The sequence below is a fragment of the Anastrepha ludens genome, chromosome 5, assembly GCF_028408465.1.
Source record: "Anastrepha ludens isolate Willacy chromosome 5, idAnaLude1.1, whole genome shotgun sequence".
Lineage (NCBI taxonomy): Eukaryota > Metazoa > Arthropoda > Insecta > Diptera > Tephritidae > Anastrepha > Anastrepha ludens.
Genome location: NC_071501.1, coordinates 110,587,231 through 110,609,447, shown reverse-complemented (window position 1 = coordinate 110,609,447; position 22,217 = coordinate 110,587,231). Strand labels below are relative to the sequence as shown.

The following is a 22,217-nucleotide window of genomic DNA, read 5'->3' as shown; positions in this document are numbered from 1 at the left end:
CCATGGTCAAGTACTCACACGTACGTATGTATGTATGTGTGTGCATAGCAGCACAGACACGTCGTTCATATAACGTTTACAACATAAAATACTTATGCACTTACATGTAGTTACCATAAAACTGTATGTGTGCGCATACTTTTCCCAAAGCGGGTATTTTTATTCGTACTTTCAGCCATGATTCGTAGTGCACGCCTACAGTGGCAGACATTGAGATTCGGGAAATCTGAGAACAGTTGTGGTTCTATCGATGCACTTATGCGATTTAGTTGGGAAGGGAATAATGCCTGAGTTGAGGCTACGATAGATACCTATGAAATGAGACTTTTTTTCAATTTCAAACGTTTATTAACAAAAAATGGTTACAAATTTAATCTTCTTGGCCGTCTTTGGCCGCAAACCAATCATCGAGCCATTTTTTGGCTTCTTCGTGAGAATTGAAGCGCTGCTCGGAAAGTGCATGGCCCATCGATGCAAACAAATGATAATCGGAAGGCGAGAAGTTTGGTGAGTAAGCCGCATGCACCAGCGGTTCCCAATCGTATGTCTCCACCAATTCCCGGGTCGCTCTAGTTCGATGTGACGGTGCATTGTCATCAAGAAAAATTACTTTGTGACGCCGATCGGCATATTCTGGGCGTTTTCGGTGTATAGCGCTGTTCAAATCGGCCAATTGTCGTTGGTAGCGTGCACCGTCAACAGTTTCACCTGGTTTTAATAGCTCGTACCAAATCATACCACGCTGATCCCAGAAAACACACAGCATTGCCTTGCGGCCTAAGCGATTTGGCTTGGCCGTTCTTTTTGGCTTGTGGCCGGGCGGACCATACGATCGTTTACGCTTGGGATTGGAAAAAAAAAACCCACTTTTCATCACCCATAATGATTCGATGCAAAAAAGACTTCCTTTTGAATCGGTAGAGCAATATTTCATAAGTGGTTTTTCGGTTCATCAACGATGCCCGCAAATCGTAGTTTGAAGGCACGAAATTCGACATTTTTAAGAGCGACAAAAATGCATTGTTGCATGAAACGTAAAGAACAATGAACTGAATATTGTTGACAGATGAGAGACGAAAAAAAAGACATTTGGGAAGGTTTAAAAATACGCCTAACGACATCTATGGACTAATATCTAAAAGTCTCATTTCATAGGTATCTACCGTAAACGTGCCCTACTAAACATGACTAAGAAGAGTTGTGGCAAAGGAAAAGTGCGCTCATTAATAAATGGAGAAATATTGAGTTTGCAACCAAAAACGACATCAGTTCTGGAGAAAAAGTTCAAGATTGAACTGGACATTAAAGAAACTAGGCAGATTTACTAATTTTCTGTTATTTGCTGACGACTGAAAAATATTTTCCGCTATAAATAATAAAACTGCGGTATGTATGCTTCAAGCAGTTATTTGATTTGGTGGCTCATAAAACACTCAGGCTAAAAATCGCATTGCGTTTAACCCTTAGCCTTTTAGCGCAAGAGGTTAATAGTCACATTAATTTCATCTTATCAAAATCATAGTCTGTCTTAAGTTTTGTACGACTGAATCCTTCAAATTTTACGGACTTATACCCCCAAATTCTCCTTGAATGTAGCGCTATAGCACAGAAAAGGTTGAGGCATCTTGACCAACTGGAGTCAGCAAAAAGGCACATGCGATCAATCAAACCCAGCTCTGTCCTGAGTTTAAGAAGGAAACTGGGTCTGGATGAGCTACTGTGATGAGTTGAGGGCACAAATGCTCATGCCAGCGAAATGCAAGCCTCGTAGAAAATCTTACATAATCTATAGCCTGATATTGCTGTTTACTGTATTCGTTCGCTCTAAGTTAGAGTACGCCGCGTTTATTTGTAGGCCATATCATACATTTTCAATTGGCAGGTTCACACGTGTGCAAAAGGTGTATCTGATCCTATCCCATCTTACTACATCACGTCTGCTATTGATCAACTTGAAGTCTTTAGAATGTAGAAGATTGATTTTTGTCCTCTGGTTTGTTTTCAATGTTATTGAACGTGACATTGATTGCCTATATCTGCTTCAAAGAAATAATTTTCTTACACCTCCCAGAATTCTTCGTAAATTCGTCTTCATTTCTATTTAAATCAGTTCAATACAAATTATGCTCGCAATGCTGCTTTGAACGTTCATTGGTAATTTTAATTAGGTATCTAATTCTAACTTGCTGGAGTTCTCAGTTTCAAAGAAATAATTTTTTGTACTATTGAACTCTATCGGTAAGTTTAGTTAGATGTGTTAAGGTTACCCATTGTATATAATAAATTAATAAAATAAATAAACACATAAATAAATTTTAGCACCTGTGAGAGGTAATTCCAATATAATATCTTGCACTAGTACACAAATGGCTCCAAAAACGATGCCATATATGGCTAATTTTCATTTCATAAGTTGGAAGGAAATGCTATTTTAGGATTTTGCATTAGACTCAAACCGAAGTGACCCAAAATAACTGGTTTTGCAATAGAAAAATGACAGGTTTTTCACTTGAAAAATTACAGGTTTTTCACTTGAAAAATTACAGGTTTTTTACTATAAAAATTACATACTTTTCACTAGAAAAATCAGAGACTTTTCACCAGAAAAATGAAAGGTTTTTTCACTAGAAAACTAAAAGGTTTTTTCACTAGAAAAATTAAAGGTTTTTCACTAGAAAAATGACAGGTTTTTTACTAGAAAAATTACAAACTTTTCTCTAGAAAAATGAAAGGTTTTTTCACTAGAAAAATGAAAGGTTTTTTCACTAGAAAATAACAGGTTTTTTACTAGAAAAATTACATACTTTTCACTAGAAAAATTAGAGACTTTTCACTAGAAAAATTACAGGTTTTTTTACTAGAAAAATTACATACTTTTCACTAGAAAAATTAGAGACTTCTCACTAGAAAAATGGAAGGTTTTTTCACTAGAAAAACTAAAGGTTCTTCACTAGAGAAATTACAGACTTTTCACTAAAAAGATGGCAGGTTTCTTTTACTAGAAAAATTACATACTTTTCACTAGAAAAATTAGAGGCTTTTTCACTAGAAAAATTACATACTTTTCACTAGAAAAATTAGAGAATTTTCACTAGAAAAATGACAGAATTTCACTTGAAAAATGCAAAGTTTTTCAATAGAAAAATGACAGGTTTTTCACTAGAAAAATAGGCGGCTTTCCACTAGAAAAATTACAGACTTTTCACTAGAAAAACCAAAGGTTTTTTCACTAGAAAAGTGACAGGTTTTTCACTAGAAAAATGACAGGTTTTTCACTAGAAAAATAGGCGACTTTTTACTAGAAAATTACAGAATTTTCACTAGAAAAATGAAAGGGGTTTTCACTAGAAAAATCAAAGGTTTTTTTACTAGAAAAATTACAGGTTTTTCACTAGAAAAATTACATACTTTTCACTAGAAAAATTAGAGACTTTTCACTAGAAAAATTACAGATTTTTCACTAGAAGAATTAAAGACTTTTCACTAGAAAAATAAAAGGTTTTTTCACTAAAAAAATGAAAAGTGTTTTCACTAGAAAAGAGGCAGATTTTTCACTAGAAAAATTACAGACTTTTCCCTAGAAAAATTACTGACTTTTCACTAGAAAAATGAAAGGTTTTTTCACTAGAAAAGAGGCAGATTTTTACTAGAAAAATTGCAGGTTTTTCACTAGAAAAATTACAGACTTTTCACTAGAAAAATGACAGTTTTTGACTAGAAAATTGACTGTATTTTTTACTAGAAAAATGACAGGTTTGTTCCAAAATAAAGCTAGCGGTGTTATCGGATAAAAGCCTCTAAAATTAGAAAAGTATAACGTCCAATTAATTTAGTGGCAAATTAAAATATGTACTATAGCATTCACACCCTCGAATGTGTTAAGAGATGTTCTCATCATTTTTCTAAGAATATGCAAAGTCATTCATTGCCTTTCGTTGGCCTCTTCTAAAACTACTCTTCAGGCAAAATGCACCTAAAATGATAAAAAATTGCATGTGTTTGTATAGAATAAGAATCTTTTTATAGCTGATCGCTTTTTCAACTTTTGCGCTGCCCGAAATGTGCGACGCCCGATTTTGTTGATGACTCCAGTACTCCGTAAAATCCAGTACCTGATTTTGTTTAGTTAGAGGATATGAAAATTTCTCGACTGAGACTTTTCGACTGATTTTTACGTAGCATAGTTAATGTAGGGCCAAGTCTCATGAGTTTCGTAAGTTTGTTAAGCAAAGCATAAAGAACTGACTTGTGCTGCCGCTGACCCACAAGCTTTTCGCTTGAAGTGTTTAAGTTAATAAACACATTTATATACTTAATATAAGCATTTAATCTAGTGGTCCTTATACCAGTGGCACGCAATTGCGCTTTAAGTGCAAGCCGATTACCTTGGCGAACTTTATTGCCGGTAACTGTAGATATGCCCACTTAAATATATATATTTTTCCGCTTAAATGCCACCCGTAGTAAATATGTATGTTGCTATCAGTTTCTCGCGTGTTGCTTCCTTCAGGCATTTATTTTTACTTTTTTTCTCTCACTTTGTTTATTTATCCTTTCTGCAATATTTTTTTTGTTTTAATTTTTTTCCTTCCGCCGTAATTTGGATCATCTCTCTTGTGGCCTATTATGGTGGCATTGTTTTATGTATTCGTATGTGTGTATGTACAGTTCTATTTATTATAGTTTTTTCTACATGCGGTTGAATATTTAAAATATCCAGTAGATTAATAATGGCAACATACATACAATTTTATACCTGCATTTAGAGGAATAGCGGCGCTACATCCTGCAAGGTTTTAATTATTTACGTACTTTTTCGATTTTTTCCTTTTTTTCACAGAAATTTATTTAAATTTAAAACTATTTTATTTTTATAAAAATATGTTATATAATAAAAATCATTTAATTTAAAATTTTAAATTTGTAAAATTTTTTCGAAAATTCATGAAATTTTCATCAAAATTTAAAACTTTTTAAGCAGAAACTTTTTTGGGTAAGCCGCTTTGGGTAAGCCGCTTTCAAATCAATAAAATCCAAATTTGAGTGGCTCAAAAACCGTATTGGTTTTTCACAATTTTTTTTTTACGCAAAGTTGCGCAAAAATATCACGGTTTATGACAACTTTTTTCGCAAGGGTATTGCATTTTCACTGGGTAAACAAATTTCGAGCATTCGTTATATGGAAGAAAATGCACAGCACTGTCAGCAAAACAAACAGAAAAAGAAAAATTTAAACACCAAGACGAATTTCCCAAATTACACAAATTCTATGGGCTGGGAACCTGCATACCTAGAATTTGTGTGACTAAAAAGTTTGAAATTTTGATGAAAGATTTTTAATTTATTTTTTTAATTTTAGAATATTTGAAATTTGGGTTATATGGTTTTTGTTGTAGTATGAACTATATTTGTATAACAAACAAAGAAGAAAAATGAAAAATAAATGAATAATCAAAACTTTGCGCTAAGTTTCGCTGCTATTATTTTGAACACAGCTATACTGGTATATAAATTAGAATACATATATGTATATATATTTGAAATTAGATTATTGTTAAGATATTAAGCTGGGTCAAAAATTTTTAGCTACATCAAAGTAGGCTTGAGGTATTCTCATTTTTGAAAATAGGCAAATCTTTCATAATATGAAGAGATATTTGGAGAACTAAAACTTTTCAAAAATTTCATAAATTCTGGGAGAAATATGTTGTTAAACATTAAGGTATAGATTAAAAAAAAAAACGAAAAAAAAAATATTTTTCCCCCTTGTTCACTCCACTCAGGAGCAAAGGGTCGCGATAGGACTCCCCCATCGTTCACGGTTTTGGGCTGTTGTTTTTGCGCTCTCCCATGGGATTGGGGCATCTGCTAGCTAGGTCGCGCAACATCGATCTTCTCCAAGTTGATAGGTTTTTTTTCAAGCTGATAGGATTTTTTTTTTTTCAAGTTGATAGGACTTTCAGAGGACTTAGGATCATTAAAAAAGAAAAATTACAGTGTCCAAAAACTCACCTAAAATAAGTAAAAATGTTCTTCATTAGTTTTTCATTCATTTGATCATCCCAGGCTAACCCAAAATAAGTCAAAATTTTTTCAATTAGTATTTCATTCATTTCATTAATTCAGGGATCAAAGGGTAAATTTTCGAATCCGCAAAAAGAACTTTTAAATTCCCAAAATAATTTATCCAAAATAAGTCAGAATTTTTTCGATCGGGTTTTCATTCAATTGACCATTCCAGGCTTATAAAGGGCCGATTTTCGAATCCAGAAAAAAATAGAAAAAACAGTTCTAAAATTTTCAAAAAAATTCACCCAAAATGGGTCAGAACTTTTTCGATTAGTTTTTCATTCATTTGACCATCCCAGGCTTAGTAAGGGCCAATTTTCGAATCCGGAAAAAACAGAAAAATAGTTTTAAAAATAAATTCACCCAAAAAATTCAAAATTGTTTCAACTTGTTTTTCATTCATTTCATCCATTCACTATCCTAAGCTTATAAAGTGTTAATTTTCGAGTTCTTCGCAATTTTTTGCGTTTAAAAAATCCTTAAAAACACACACAAAAAATTCAAAAAAAAAAAAAGGAAAGTGGAATATTTATTCCGATGATGCATCATCCCTGACTTATATGACTTTGACCTACATCCAAAGCGTGCCACCTATTACCCGCTGTTTCTTTTAAGCAACTAATTTTTAAGCTACTCCACCAATGGAAATACCTCATACCAACTTTGATATATACTAGAAATTTTTACCAATTTATACTTACTATTTATTCTCATTACCCATTAAAATTTTGTTCTCTTTTTTCTTCCCACAGCGTGGATATCTTTTCGCCTAAGTTCCAACGCCTAAATATTGATGATATTCAAAAATCCGAGCCGTTGCGCAAATTGAAGTAAGTAAATAGCTTTGAATGTTATTGTTGTTGATTTTGTTTTTGGTTTTGTTTTTGTTTTTGATTCTCATGCATTGAAAAAATTATTTGCATCCTTATTTAATATTATTGGAATAGACTAGTGCCATTTTTGGGTTCATTTTAGTAGAGTTGAAAATTTTTCTGCTTCTCCCAATTTGAAGTAAGCAACTTGCATACAGTTGGCCTTTGAATTACTAGAATGTAAATTGTCACAAATTCGATTAGGTTGTAGTGGCTGCTTTTCTACTCTCTAGATTTTAAATTTGAGCAGCGAGCAGACCCTTTAAAAAGGGCGCAACCTCTTTTATGTGTGCAGGACTGCACTGGCGAGTGTTATAGGACAACTGAACAAAAGGGAAATGATAATGGCTTAATATATCCATATGCCCTAACTTTTCAGAAAAAAAGGCGTGACTACTCAGCGAAAAAAATTCTCAAAAATCAATGCGATTTTTTGGCACTTGAAAGTTACACTTTCTTATACTGAAATTTAATGGGCTACAAAGCTGCTGACTATAGCAAAATTCGAAAAATTCGCTTCTAAATTTTTTAAAGTATTGATAAAATTTTGAAAAGCTACTTATTTATAAAGTTAGAAACTTAGCATTGTATAATTTTTGTTGTAGTATGAAAAATACATTTCAAAAAAAATTTTCTTATTTATTTCCATACAACCTTTAAATCGGTGTAGGTTAACGCCACCTTTCACAGATTTTGATTGCGATAAACTCGGCAGATTGTCCCAGTTTGATCTTCTTTGTCTTTCTTTTACTTGCTGAATAAGAGAAAAGAAGTTACCCTTTAGGTTAGGTTAGAATTAATGGCTGCCGTTGCAAGGGACCCACTTGAACAAATATTCAAAATCCGTCCGTTGTGATACAATCCAGGAGGAGGGCGGAAAAAGTGAAGGAAAGGAATTAGATAGAAGGAAAAAAAGAAGAAGGGGCTTTGTGGTCTTTCCTCGGCCCCAAAATGTGTCTGGGCCACTCCTAAGGGCATTTAAGTTTTTAAACCATGTTTTACCAATCTGAGACCTAACATCTTGAAAGTAAATAAAATTATTTAAACATCCAATTACATTCATATTTATGAGCACTAATTAAATATCTTCTTTCCTCCCACCTTTCATAGCTTCGCCGTTTTTGCGCTGGGTTCCACCACTTACCCGAACTTCTGCGCCTTCGGCATCTATCTGGACAGAATTCTCGGTGAACTTGGCGGCGAGCGGCTGTTCGAGGTCACCTGTGGCGATGAAATGTGTGGCCAAGAGCAAACATTCCGCAAATGGGCGCCTGAGGTATTCAAATCCGCTTGCCAAACATTCGATTTGGACTATGCAGAAGGTTTATCGGACGCATTCCAGGATGACACGCTCACTGCCAGTACCGTGCGTATGGTGCCATCACAACGCGAGGGCACCGTCGATCAGCTGCTTTCAAAATACCACAATAAGAAGGTGCAACGCTACAAGATCAAGTCGGCGCCACGCAATCTCACCAAACTGGCCGCAAATGAAAATCCTACCATTTTGGTGGAAATCTATGCACCCGGTTTGGATTATGAGCCAGGTGATCATGTGGGCATCTTCCCGGCTAATCGCACAGATATTGTTAATGGCGTTTTGAAGCGTTTAACCGGTTTCGAGGATCCCGATGAAGTGCTGCAAGTGCAAGTGATGAGGAAGAAGAAGACACCCAACGGCACCTTCAACTGCTGGGAACCACATGACAAGATCCCCGCCGAAACGCCACGCGCACTCTTGACACATTTCTTTGACATAAACACGCCACCACAGCAGGAGCTATTGAATTTACTGGCTGATTTCTGTGATGACAACTACGATGCGGAGCGTCTGCAGAAGCTGGGCACAGACAGTGCTGCCTATGAGGAATGGCGCCAATTGCATTTGCCTACATTGCTCACCGTGTTGGAACAATTCCGTTCATGCAAGCCGCCTGCAGGTTTGCTCTTTGGCAACCTCATGCCTTTGCAATCGCGTTTCTACTCCATCTCCTCGTCGCCACGCAAGGTCATCAACGAAATTCATTTGACCGTGGCCATTATCAAGTATAAGAATCAACGCGGCAATGAACGTTTTGGTGTTTGCTCGAATTATTTGGCCAACATGAAAGAGCAAGAGCCGCTATACTTCTTCGTACGCAGCGCACCCGGTTTCCATTTGCCTAAGGACTCAGCCGAGCCCATGGTGCTCATCGGACCTGGCACGGGCATTGCGCCTTTCCGCTCTTTCTGGCAAGAGTTGGAGGTGTGGCGCGAATTGAAGATGCAACGCTCAAAGGTGTGGCTCTTCTTCGGTTGTCGTACGCGTGAAATGGACTTGTACGCTGAGGAAAAGGCGCTGTTGGAGCGTGAGAAAATCTTGGATCGCGTATTTCTGGCTCTGTCGCGTGAAATTGAGATACCAAAGGTGAGTCTTACTCGAATTCAGTTGCTCAAGCGCAACTGCTTAGTGACGAAATAATTGCAAAACTTTGGTTTTATTTCTTTTTTTTTGCTTTCGTTTTCCAAACCTTCCACTACCTCTCTTTTCGACGAGTTCTAATGACATACTATCACTTCCCTTCTCTTTTGCAGACCTACGTACAGCATCAAATTGAAAATGAATTTGATTCTCTTTACCAACTGATTGTCGAGGAGCGAGGACACATTTACGTGTGCGGTGATGTGACAATGGCTGAGGATGTCTACGAGACAATTAGGTGAGTGAATGACGTAAATAGTCGTAACGAAAGTAGTGCATTTGACATTCATTGCGGGTAAGCATTGCCATTGTGGGCGTTAGTTAACCTTGTGACGGTGATTAATGATCTTATAGCCACAAGGTTGATATTAAATGGAAGGCAATTTGTTACATTTGAGTGGTTGTGAGCAGCAAAAAACAGTAAATACGAAGAAAATGGGTTGGCCACTGAAAAGGTCTAAAAACTAAGAGGGCAAAATGAGGAGCTTATTGTTAAAGGAGGTGAGGAGAGCTCACTTGGGCTGCCGAGTGAACAGATGTGTTTATTTGTTGTGTCCGTTTATGTGATATTTATTATCAGCGCTCTGGATGGCTTTGTGCCATCCACAATAACAGACGACTCAGGTGTTTGAATCTGTGAAGGCTTTGTGAGTGCATTAAACGTGAACTAACATGCATTTTTTTATAAATTAAAGTAAAGTTAGACTAGTGAAATTATAGGCGCATGGTCGTTAAGCTTCTGAGCTGAGATGCATAGTTGGGCTATTCTACTGCTGTGTTTAAATAGAGAAAGTTATAAAGTAGAGAAAGTAAAAAATTCTGAAGTCATAAGCGATAGCTAGACGAGGTTTAGCTTATTCAGCTTATAGTCATATATTGTTTGGGGAAAAAGAAATTCATTGCCTTTGCGTAAAATTTATGCGCAAGTGGTGTTATGGTCGATCTTTAACTTCTGTACGATGCTACGACTACTAAAAAACCGATCAACTTTGGTTATTTCTGTGAGTTTTCGACATTTTCGTCATCATTTCATTTAACATCAAAAATGCCTTAAAGGAATCGATCTTGTGAGTTACAGCAATGCAAAATAGGAGTAAGAAAAAGCGTTTCCACGATAGTCAGTTCTACGTTACCGAAACGACCCGGATTTATATCCGCCCAAGGAATTAGACTCCAGCAGCTTTCCCCGTATGTAAGTATGGGGAATGTTTATGCTGCTACAACAACAAAAACAACAACAGGAGTAAGACAAGAGGAAATTCGATACGTTCTTCAGTACCACAACGAGCTGCTATGTGTTAAGAGAGTTTTTAAGGAAATTATCCACTAGGAGCTGCTTCCATTGAACCTCTATTGTCAACAACTAACCATATTGAAGCAGGCTATCCACCAGAAGGGACCAGAATTAACGAATAGAAAGGTGTTGAGCTCCATCAGGGCAACGTCATGTTGCTCACATCTTTAACGACGCGCCCGAGGCAGCGAAAGCTCGATTCAAAGATGCTGCAAGGGTTCGTCTTAGAGTCGGGTCATGAAACTGAAAATTGAAATTTGGAAAGTCGAGTCCAGAAGCACCGACTAATTTGGTAGCTCCTAAAACACTCAGGCCTCATACCCATTGTATTTAAAGCTCTGGAACGTGAAAGGGTAGATAGTCAAGGAGGAAAAGAGAGAAATAGCAGAAGGAAAAAGATAGGATAGATTAGAGAAATAAAATACATAGACTTGTGAGAATTTTACAGATTCCTCTGCTTAATCTGAAAATACCCTTCAGTTCAAGAGAGCGAATTTTAATCTTACTCCTGATATCGAAACCTAAAATTCGCAGCCTTGTTCTAGCAAATGCCGGACACTCACAGAGAAACTGCTCAGCGCTATCCGCCTTCTCTAAGCAAGACAGGAACAACGGGTCTTGAATGATTCCAATGGTGGTTATATGCTGACCCAGTGGGTTGTGTCCTGTAATAATGGCGACCATCAATTGAAAGTCTTTTCTTCTAAGTTTTAGAAGAAAGTTCGACAGTTTTCTGTGTGGGTGGGCTTGTCACAAAACACTTTGCAGTTCTGCAGCGTTCTAAACTGGACCAGCGCTGTTTATGTAAATTGTATAAATGATCGCTGACCTACTTCATGATTCCTGCAGAACAGAATCCGATTATTGGCCCTGGTCCCTGTTGGGTAATTCATTCCCTTGAAAACCGCAGTGTTTTGAAACCCAACAGAATTAAGCTTTTTCTTACATTCTTGAACAATCTTTGAGGTTTGCTTTGCGTTCGCCAGGCGCTTTAATGCAGCCTGACTGCCATTAATGACTCCAATTTGTTCCCCGCTCCATTCCCTTTCAATTATCCATTCTGCTACTCTCAGAATGGCAAACATTTCCGTTTGGATGGGGTCGTAAAATTTTAGAGCGTTACCTGATGGGATATACACAACAGTAGGACATAATTCATATAAACACCCAGCGAGAAATGACTAGAAATTTTTACCTTTGCCAATCATTATTTGTGATCTGTAAAAGTAGTTTTTATTCAGCCAATTAGTGCGGCTTTTGGAAACTTAGTCTTACAGCGATAGTCAGGTGAATAAGGCGTAAAATTGAAAAGTGAGAAGTGAAAAACTAGTAGGTGTGCAAACAGATTAATTAATTAGCACAACTACCACGTTTGGGTTACCGAAATCCACATGTCATTCAAGAACACACCATGCGCCCATAACAAGTTATTGCTTGGTGAGATATTTGGGCTGTCAGAGTCATTGGATCGTACTTCGTGAAAGTTATCGTGGTATAGCAATGAACTTTTTATGGCCTAAATTAGGTGGCATGGACTGGGACAATATTTGGTTTCTACAAAACGGTGCCACTTGCCACATAGCGCATGACGCAATAGCCCTATTGGGAACGCAATTCCAAGAACGCTTAATCTCACAAAACAGCGAGCTCAGTGAGCCCCCAAGATCTTGCAATTTAGCACCAACGGCTTTCTTTCGCCGGGGATACGTGAAAAATGATGATCTCTGCCAATGAGACCGAGACGATTTCAGAGCTGAAGAACGAAATGGTGTGCGTTTTAAGTGATATATAGCCAGAACTATGCCAAAAAGCCTTGGCAAATTTTTATATGCGAATTCTGTCTGCTAGCAGAGTCGTGGTGGTCATTTAACGTATTCAATATAGAGTAAAAATCATAGAGAAAAGAAAAAACAATGATTTAAATAAATTTTGTTATAAGTATTTTATTTATAAAAAATCGGGTTGTTATTGCATCACTCTCGATTGTAGCGATATAGAGGCGCCAAGTAGTGATAAGTAAAAAAAATTTGCCTCCTCCCTTCAACCACTCCTTTTTTAAGCTTTTCCAATTTCTAAAACTTATTTTACTAGGCCTTGGAGCCATATAAACGAAATTTTTAGTTTTGCTTTCTAGAGCTCGGATTTTCCTTCAGCAAGTAAGCTTTTATTGTTGTCTGCTGCCACGCCTGCTATGACGCACATTTATTTTTAATTTATTTGCCAAACAGTTATACCCCAAGATGCTTACTGATGATTTTTATGTACTCACTTTCATATTATTAATGATTTTCTACGTTCTACTTTCTTGCTTAACCAAATCATACCTTCAATTAATATCTTTTTCTCCCTTTTATATTATTTCTCGGTTGACAGGAAATGCATTGCTAAGAAGGAACAAAAAAGCGAGGCAGAAGTGGAGGCGTTCCTATTGACATTGAGAGTAAGTACCTACAAACAAGAAAAGCACATAAACACATATACAAATAGATATGAAAAATTTAAAAAATTCACGCATACGAGGTACATATGCACCTGCATACACATACATATACCTATACTAAATTCCATACATACATATGTATCCAAGGCATTGAATTGTAAGCGTAGGTTATTATTAGCAAACGCTTTATATGCACGTAACTTTGATATAAGGAAAGCATTATCTTAAGCTTACAGTATAAGTACGCCTAGAAATAGGCTAGAGGTACATTTTATAAATAGACGCTTTTAGGCTACATCATTAATATTTACTCTCTCGACTATCAGCCAGCCTACTCCACTCAAACGGTGCACATATAAACAACAATTTTGTTATTAAACTGGTGTAATAATAAATACTCGAAGAAATTATAGAGGCTTAGTAAACTTAAATTGAAAGCGAATTCTGGGGGCGTCGATAAGCAACAGAAAATGCAATTTAATACAAAAAGTGGCGGAGGTAAATTGGCAAGCCAAGAAATAAAAGCAAAGAAATCAAAATAAATTTGCATATTTCAGTAAACTCGCCAACTTTTCAAGCTCAAAAGCTTTAATATTCGCTCGCAGCAAATTAAACTGAATTTGAAGTTTTGAGAAGAAATATGGGCGATATTGAATTTACTTATCTCTATTAAACAAGAAAAGAGAATGCGCACAAAAAGCAGCAGTGGAAAACTAATTTCATAAATGTTGTTTCTGTTGATTCATGTTTTTTTTTCATATAAAATTTAAATAATTACATTGGCATAAGAATAAATAACATAACGTATGCCTATAACATAAGCTGTCAGGGGGGGTATAATAAAAAATTAAAAGATTATTTTCATAAATGCATTGAAATAAATTAATCAGCAACAAGAGCAGCATTAGAATGCAATAAGCGCAGGACGCTTTATGTGTTCCAATAATTTTTTTAATATGAATTTGCTAATGCGAATTATTGAAATAAGGCTTTTAAATATCAGTTCATATGTGTCTCTCAGTATTCAGTTCCCAACAAAAGTGCTCAGTAATTCTTCTTCTTCACTCATTCGCTCAGTTATCAGTTTCGTGCAAGCTGTACCGCCATTTTGTCGTCAATTACGATGGTTTAAGCAAAACGAAGTTGAAAATTATGGTTTTTAGGGTTTTTCCGAGTTATTGCTTTTGTATAATAAAAAAATAAATAACAGAAAATATAAATTTTATAAAAGGCGAAAGATTTATTTGACTGCTGAAGAGAGGAAGCGGCTGATAGTCTTATATAGTAAGTAATCATAATTATATTTCTAAAAAAAAATTTAAAAAATCAATTATATAAAAAAATAAGTTTTATAGGGAAATTCATAAGTAAGTGCACAAATAACATGGCATGGCATTTACAACTTATGATGGCAAGTTTTTAAGCTTTGTTTTTGTATTGACAACGTTTTGCGCTTAATTTTGAACGGTAATATATTTCATTTTTGCTTTTCTGAGACCTGAGTATCAAATTTCAATTTCGATGTGTGGCCGTGTTGCCAAAAATTAAGAATTAACGTTGGCAGATAAATTAACTAAATAAAACAAAATTTAACAATGTAAAGCAAAAACCAAATTATGATAAAATAAACAAAATTAACAAAAAAATTGAATAAACTAAAACTTAAAAACATTTATGGAATAAATTAGAAAATGTTAATAAAATAACATAAATTAAGATAACGACAGTTCCAGACGAGAGGTAGTTTTTTAGTCTCCGGGCATATCATTACTGCAATGGCACCTGATGTATTAGCCATTTGAAGCCCCTCATCCGCAAAAAAGAAAAAATAACCATTAAATAAAATAAAACAATTATAATAAATGAAAATAAAAAAGAAAACATAAAAAATAAATGTAAATAAACTGAATTAAAAAGTAAGCATTAAAGAAAGCGAAACGAAAAAAACTGCAAAAATTACATTTTGAAGATCACTGAAAATATTTTTCGAAGATGAAAAAATACCTATAAAGCAAAATAAAAAAAAATCATAATAAAATAAAATAAAAAATTCTAATAAAATAAAATAAAACAATTTTATAAAAAAATAAAAAAAACATAAAAAATAAATGTAAATAAACCAAATTAAAAATTAAGAAATAAAAAAACGAAAATGAAAAAAACTGCAAAAATTACGTTTTGAAGATCACTGAAAATATCTTTTGAAGATGAAAGATATAACATTTAAATAAAAAATAATAATAATAATCCAAAAATAATTTTAAAAAATTCTATAAAAAAAAATATAAAAAAAGCATAAAAAATAAATGTGTTATAAATAAATCAAATTAAAAATTAATAATTACAAAATTCAAAAATGAAAGAAATTGAAAAAAAAAAAATTTTGAAGATCACTGAAAATATTATTTGAAGATTTTAGTACAAAAAAAAAATTATTTTTTTTTTTCAGAATATTGAGCGTAATGTAAAATCTTGAATAAAAAACACAAACTAAAATAAAATAAAGGGAAATAATACAAAAAGTACAAAAATTGAGGAAGAATTTGTTCACTGCAAAAAACCGTTTGAAGATTTTGATATTTATACAAAAACAGCCCTATTTTTGTGCTATTAAGAAGACTGTAAAATAATAAATAAGAAAAATTATGAATTTATCGCATATTTCAAAATGATACCAATGCCACAGATGTGATAATTTTATGTCAATAATACGTTTTGGCCCCGAAATGCGCTATAATGTTTAATTCAATTTCAATTTCAAAGTTCGAGCAGTGTTGTCAAAATAACATTGAAAAAACTAAAAATAAATAAATAATTGGCGCGTACACTTCTGTTAGGTGTTTGGCCGAGCTCCTCCTATTTGTGGTGTGCGTCTTGATGTTGTTCCACAAATGGAGGGACCTACAGTTTCAAGCCGACTCCGAACGGCAGATATTTTTATGAGGAGCTTTTTCATGGCAGAAATATACTCGGCGGTTTGCCATTGCCTGCCGAGGGGCGACCGCTATTAAAAAAATGTTTTTATTAATTTTGCTTTCACCGAGATTCGAACCAACGACCTCTCTGTGAATTCTGAATGGTAATCACTCACCAACCAATTCGGCTACGGCGGCCGCCAAAAATTAAGTGCTGTTAAAAGATTCCATAAAAAACTTAATAAATAAAATTTAATAAAATATAATTAGAAAAAAATAAAATTAAATTAAAAAAACTTAATAAAATAAAATTTAAAAAATTCAACAAAATCTAATAAAATATAAAAAAATTAAAACAAAAAATATTCAAATAAATTAAAAAACCAACAAATTATAAAATAAAACTAAAAAATTTAACAAAATCTTATAAGTAAAATAAAAAAATTAAAAAAACAATAGTCAGACCAAATGGGCACTCACGCACGTCGGCTCGGGGTTCCTCAAAACGACCTGTGCAGATACTGCGAGGACGAAGATGAGGAAGTATCGAGCAGACATTTGCTGTGCAGTTGTCCCGGTCTAGCCAGAAGTCGACTCGCTCTTCTTGGCTCTCCACCAATTGACAATCTTTCAGTACTCTCGAACCTGAAAATCGAATCTCTCATCAAATTCTCGAAACGAATTAATATCTTTGACCAAAATCTACAATAAAAATCTCGGTTAGGTGGGGAAATCATATAACATAATGAGCTCTAGGGCAACACAACGGACCCAACTTGCGGTATATGTGGCATGCGGGGTCACCCTTAAACCAACCAACCAACCAAATGTAAAAAAATTAATTAAAATAAAATTTAAAAAATCTAGCAAAATAAAACAAATTAATTAATCAGCAAAAATTAAAAAAAAAAAAATAATAAAGTAAATTTAAAAAAAATTGATAAAATAAAATTTAAAAATATAGTGAGCTAAAATTTAAAAAATTCATCACTTAGTAAAATAAAAAAAAAATGAAATAAAACTAAAAAAATTTAGTAAAAGAAAATTAATCAAATAATATTAAAAAACTGAACATTAAAAAATAAAGGTAAAAAAATTAATAGAATAAAATCTAAAAAATTTATCAAAATAAAATAAATTAATCAATAAAGATTAAAAAAAATTAATAGAATGAAAATTAAAAAAATGAATGAACTAAAATTAATGAATGAAATAAAACAAAATAAATTAAACACGAAAAATTAAAAAGAATTCATAAAATAAAATTAAAAACAAATGAATAAAATAAAATTTAAAAAAATTAATGAACAAAAATTAAAAAAATTAATCACTTAATAAAATAAAAAATATCAAATAAAACTAAAAAAAATAATTGAACGAAAATTAGTCAAATAAAATTAAAAAAATTTGGCAAAAAAATTAATCAAATAATATTAAAAAATGTAATAGCATAACTTCAAAAAAAAAAACAGCAAATAAACAAAATTTAATAAAATAAAATTAGAAAAAAGTCAAATAAAATTAAAAAAAAAAAAAATAATAAAATAAAACTAAAAAATTTAGCAAAACCAAGTAAAACAAAAAAAAAATAATAAAAAATACCAAACAAAGTAAACAAATTAATAAAAATTAGTGAATTAAAATTTAAAAAAATTATCATTTAATAAAATTAAAAAAAAAATTAAATGAAATTAAAAGCATATAATAGAATAAAATAAAATGAAAAAGTTTATCAAATAAAATTTTTTAAAGTTAGGTAAAGAAAATTACAATAGAAAAAAATTAATCAAATAATATTAAAAATTAAAAACATAACATCAAACAAAAATTTTAAAAATTTAGCAATATAATATTTTACCATATTTTAGAAGGTTCATCATTTCAGCTAATAACTTAATTTTTTTTTAATTCTACAGAGGTTCTTAAGGTTTTAGTAAAACGTCATATAAAGAATTAGGCTAAATAGTAATTTGTTGGTAGCCTAGCGTAAGTGCACTAGCCTGCCATCCGAGAAGGCGAATCCCGCGTAAAGCACGGTCCTCGCACTTTTCCAAATTTACCTTCTTTCATTGTTTCAAAAAAAAAAATAATTCTTTCCATCCTTTCCATCCTTACTCCCGCACAATAGTTAGCGCACTATTTGCATTGTGACTGCTAAAACAAGCAAAATCAGTGGCATTGCATCAGTGGCGGAAGCGGGCGATCGCGGTAATAGCGCAGCCAAACGAAATTTAGCGAAGTCCTCAACCATCTGTGCGATGCTTCTGTCAGAAAAATTTGAAACACAGATGGCGCTCCTAGTAGTAAGAACACGTTGTTCCTAAGCAACGACTGGTGGTCAGTCCCACTACATAGGATTGGTAGCGACAGGCTAATCATCTACCCTGTCAGAAATCAAAATAGATTAACGAAACCAACGCTAATCTGCGTCTTGTCGAGGTCCTTTGCTCCCGAGCGGAGGGAACAAGAAAAAAAAAAGTAATTTGTTAGGGTTTCCTATTTTTAATCTCGTAAAATCTAGTTATTAAAGTTTTTTAGTTTTATATATTTTTTGAAGTGAAACTTCTTAGGCGTCGATGTACGAGCGAGAATGGAGAGTAAAATGTGAAGGCCATGCAACGTTTTGGACATTTACGTTCCGGGAGAGAGAAAAAAGATATAACGTAGAGGAAAAGGAGAGAGAGAGCTATACCTTATATACATATATCTTAGATACACTTTAGGCTATTTTTCCTGAGGTTTTCCTGGTGGTTGTTGATTTCTAGTGAGAAACAACACTACCTACTTTTTGGCGCTTGTTTGTTGGTGCAAACTTTGTAGGAAATATATTTTCGGTGCCTACTTTTTGGCGTTATATTTCTTTGGGGCCTACTGTTTGGGGCATTTTTTGGTCCCAATTTTTTAAACGTTTTTTTTTGGCGCTTACTTTTTGGAGCATATTTTCGTTTCCTGGCTAGTGCTTCTGCGTACTCTAAAGTGCTATCCATTCCGGCGTCGGATTTATTGGCATTGCCTTGCGATAATTTGTGCCATTGCTGCCGTCCTGGAATTGCTGCGTTTGTGCGGGTGATTAACACTCGGAGTAATGCGCGTTGTTGCGACGGTTTGTGTCCGGCGTTTACCTACACCGGTCGATCGTTCTCCGTTTTTTGTAAATTTTGTCTATTTACATTCTCTGCAAATGTTGTGAATTTATTTAGATATATATTCTTTCTCTCTCTCTCTCTTTATCATTTTCTTTCGGGTCTCTCCCTCTTTCTATTGCTGCCTTGAAAGTTTCACTTCTGCTATGTGGACTACGCTACACGCACTTTTTTCATTAATTTAAGTGCCAGACTAGTCATAATTGGTGTTAATCAAGTTACTTACCATTATTTAGCTTTGCTAATTTATAACTAAAATTGTTATATTATATAAAATTATCTAATTTTAATTTCATTCGGAATATTATGATTATTTCCGTTCAATTTTCAAATTTTTATTATTCGTTATCTGACTTGTGCCCTAATTTAATCTCAACTTTTGTTTCGTTTCCAGCACGAAAATCGCTACCACGAAGATATATTCGGTATTACCTCACATGCAGGTGAAGCGCGAAATAAGTCAACACTGCGGCGCGGCTCGCGAACGCTGAATGCGTTGTAAGCTAATTTCCACAACCAAAAAAAGACTGCAGACTTGAATTTGTAATCGAAGAAAATTTACAAAAAACACATTTACATATATTTTAAAAAATAATCAATCAGATGTTTGACAACGGAAAACAAAAAAAAAAAAAAAAAAATCTATGGTTCTACAAAATATTCTCGAGAATGATTAATAATACATATGTCTACATATCAGCTGAAGCCATGCAAGCTCCTATACTATACATTATCTTATAAAGAAAAAAAAAACAAAAAAAATAATTTTATTATGAAGTACGAAGTACTTGTTTAAAAATATATTTTTTATACTTTTTTTATACTCACACTCAAGAATTACTAACTATTCTTAAATATTATTAAAAAAGTATACCCCTGCTTTATACTCGTATCAAACATACAGCCACTTGCATAAAAAAAAAATTAAATTATATTATCTAATTAATCCATACTCACATTCCTATAATCTTTTAAACGCGCGCACGAATTTGCACATATATACATACATACCTACATATTTACTGTAAATATCTATTCAATTTTCATAAAATTTATTTCTTATTGTACTTAGTATTAGATTATTTTCGCACTTAAACACTCACTTTAAATAAAAAGTTGTATAATTTTATAAACAATCTAATGGTGTTTGATTTGTGAAATTTTAAAATTAGACAGACTTTGAATTCACAGCGCAGTGACAGGGAAAATTTGAATTCCATTCTAAGCGGAAGTGCTTGCCATTCTATGTACCACTCAAGCAAAACTGTAGTGGAATTGACCAACATATTTTAACGATATGACAGGAATGACACCAAAAGAGCAATACAGAAGCTGAGAAACTACAAGTCAGGTGGTGAAGACTGTATAAATGTAGAGCTCATAAAATATGGCGGAGAACAGTAGATAAGACAGATACATGAAATAATACTTCAAATTTGGAGAACAGAAAACATGCCTCAAGAATAGTATACAAGCCTAAGAGCCCCAATTTATAAAAAAAGGGAACAAATTAAGTAGTGTAAATTATAGACAGATAGATCTTCTAAACGTGAGCTACAAAATTCTATTAACCCATCTTCGGCCGCTACAAGAATTCGACATAATTTTACCATTTCCTTTTTAGTCAGTGCTTATAGGACCATAATCAAGAAAAATTAAAAAAAAAAAAAAAATTCTGACCATCGGTGTTTTAGATATGGACTGGTCGAAAAATCGACCGCTGGCCAAAACCCCTCAAATATATTAAGAAAAAAATGCAACATTTATGAAAAAAATTTAGCACACGAAGTCAATTTATTTCATTTTATTTCAAATACAAATATTTTTTTGTTGTTTTATTGATAGCAAAGTCAGCTTACAAATTTTTATGATAATCATCAAAACATTTACTATGTAAATGAATATTGCATTTTTTGCAAGTAAAAATAGTATGTTTCTTGCAAAATTTACACCGCCGAAATTTGTTTTCAATGCTTCCCATGACGGCGTGTACCCTTTCATTGATCTGAGGAAGGTTCGATGGACTTTCATCTCCATGTTCGTTTTCATACTCGTCCTTGTCGTAATTCAATAATTCTGTTGTGACTTTGGAACGAAAATCAATTTGTGACAGTGGTTTTATCTTTTCAATTTTTGCCATCGTACAATGAAGTTTCCATGCATTGACCATTGCGTTACCAAGAGCATTTGGCCATATTGGCCACCACCATTTTTTGCTCTCATACATATTCTATAATTTGCCACCGCATTATCATGGAGATTCACACCACCCCTGCCATGATTATACTCTTGAATAACTTTTGGCTGCGGGATAGTGATAGTTTGTTTTTTCTTCCGACAATATTTTTTAGTGCTAGTAATTAGATTGACTGTGGAGTTATTAGTTATAACATTGACTACAGCATTATCATTCCACCGAACAGTCAATATTTCTTGCTGATGGTCAAGTAGTTGGTCAAATCTTCCTCGTATTTCTTTTTTAAATCTCTCAAAGGAGAATCGCCCATTCTATTTTCGCGTATAGTACCAGTTGCAAAAATTCGACGTTCGTTCAGAAGGCACATTAGATGGTATGAAGAGAAAAAATTATCAAAAAAAATGATGTGACACTCAGGTTAAGATACGTTGGCAAGCAAGTCTAAGACTGTTTGTGCGCCTAGACCAATAGTTTTATCGTGAGGGGTTGCTGCTCCCCCGTACAATGAACTAGAAAATAAGTACCCACTTTCAGAGCATAAGCACCATGTTTTAAACCCAAACCGGATTGGCTTTCCCTTGATAAACATTTTGCAGGAGTGGCGTCCAAAGTATGGAATCATCTGTTCGTCTATAGAGAGATTATAGCTAAAGACTCCAAACTGCATAAGCTTTTTGTTGAGAGCGTCAGTAATAGGACGAACCTTCGCAAAACGGCCTGCTGCGATTAAATTCGTGTTGTCAGCGAGATGGAAAAACTGCTTAAGGGGTAACACCACTGTACACGCGTAAAATAAACACGATTTTTAAAGAATTTTTTTGTATAG

General features: G+C 33.7%; 1 protein-coding gene across 1 annotated transcript in view; it reads left to right on the top strand.

The window, feature by feature from the left end:
* The window catches only part of LOC128863732 (nitric oxide synthase-like), a 59,844-nt gene extending 40,055 nt beyond the window's left edge, over positions 1-19,789 (top strand). The window contains exons 13-17 of the mRNA XM_054103042.1: positions 6,822-6,899; positions 8,052-9,348; positions 9,516-9,640; positions 13,070-13,136; positions 19,589-19,789. Of these exons, the coding sequence (XP_053959017.1) occupies positions 6,822-6,899; positions 8,052-9,348; positions 9,516-9,640; positions 13,070-13,136; positions 19,589-19,696 (1,675 nt within the window). The 3' untranslated portion in view covers positions 19,697-19,789. The remainder of the gene's footprint in view (positions 1-6,821; positions 6,900-8,051; positions 9,349-9,515; positions 9,641-13,069; positions 13,137-19,588) is intronic.
* Positions 19,790-22,217: the final 2,428 nt, after the last annotated feature.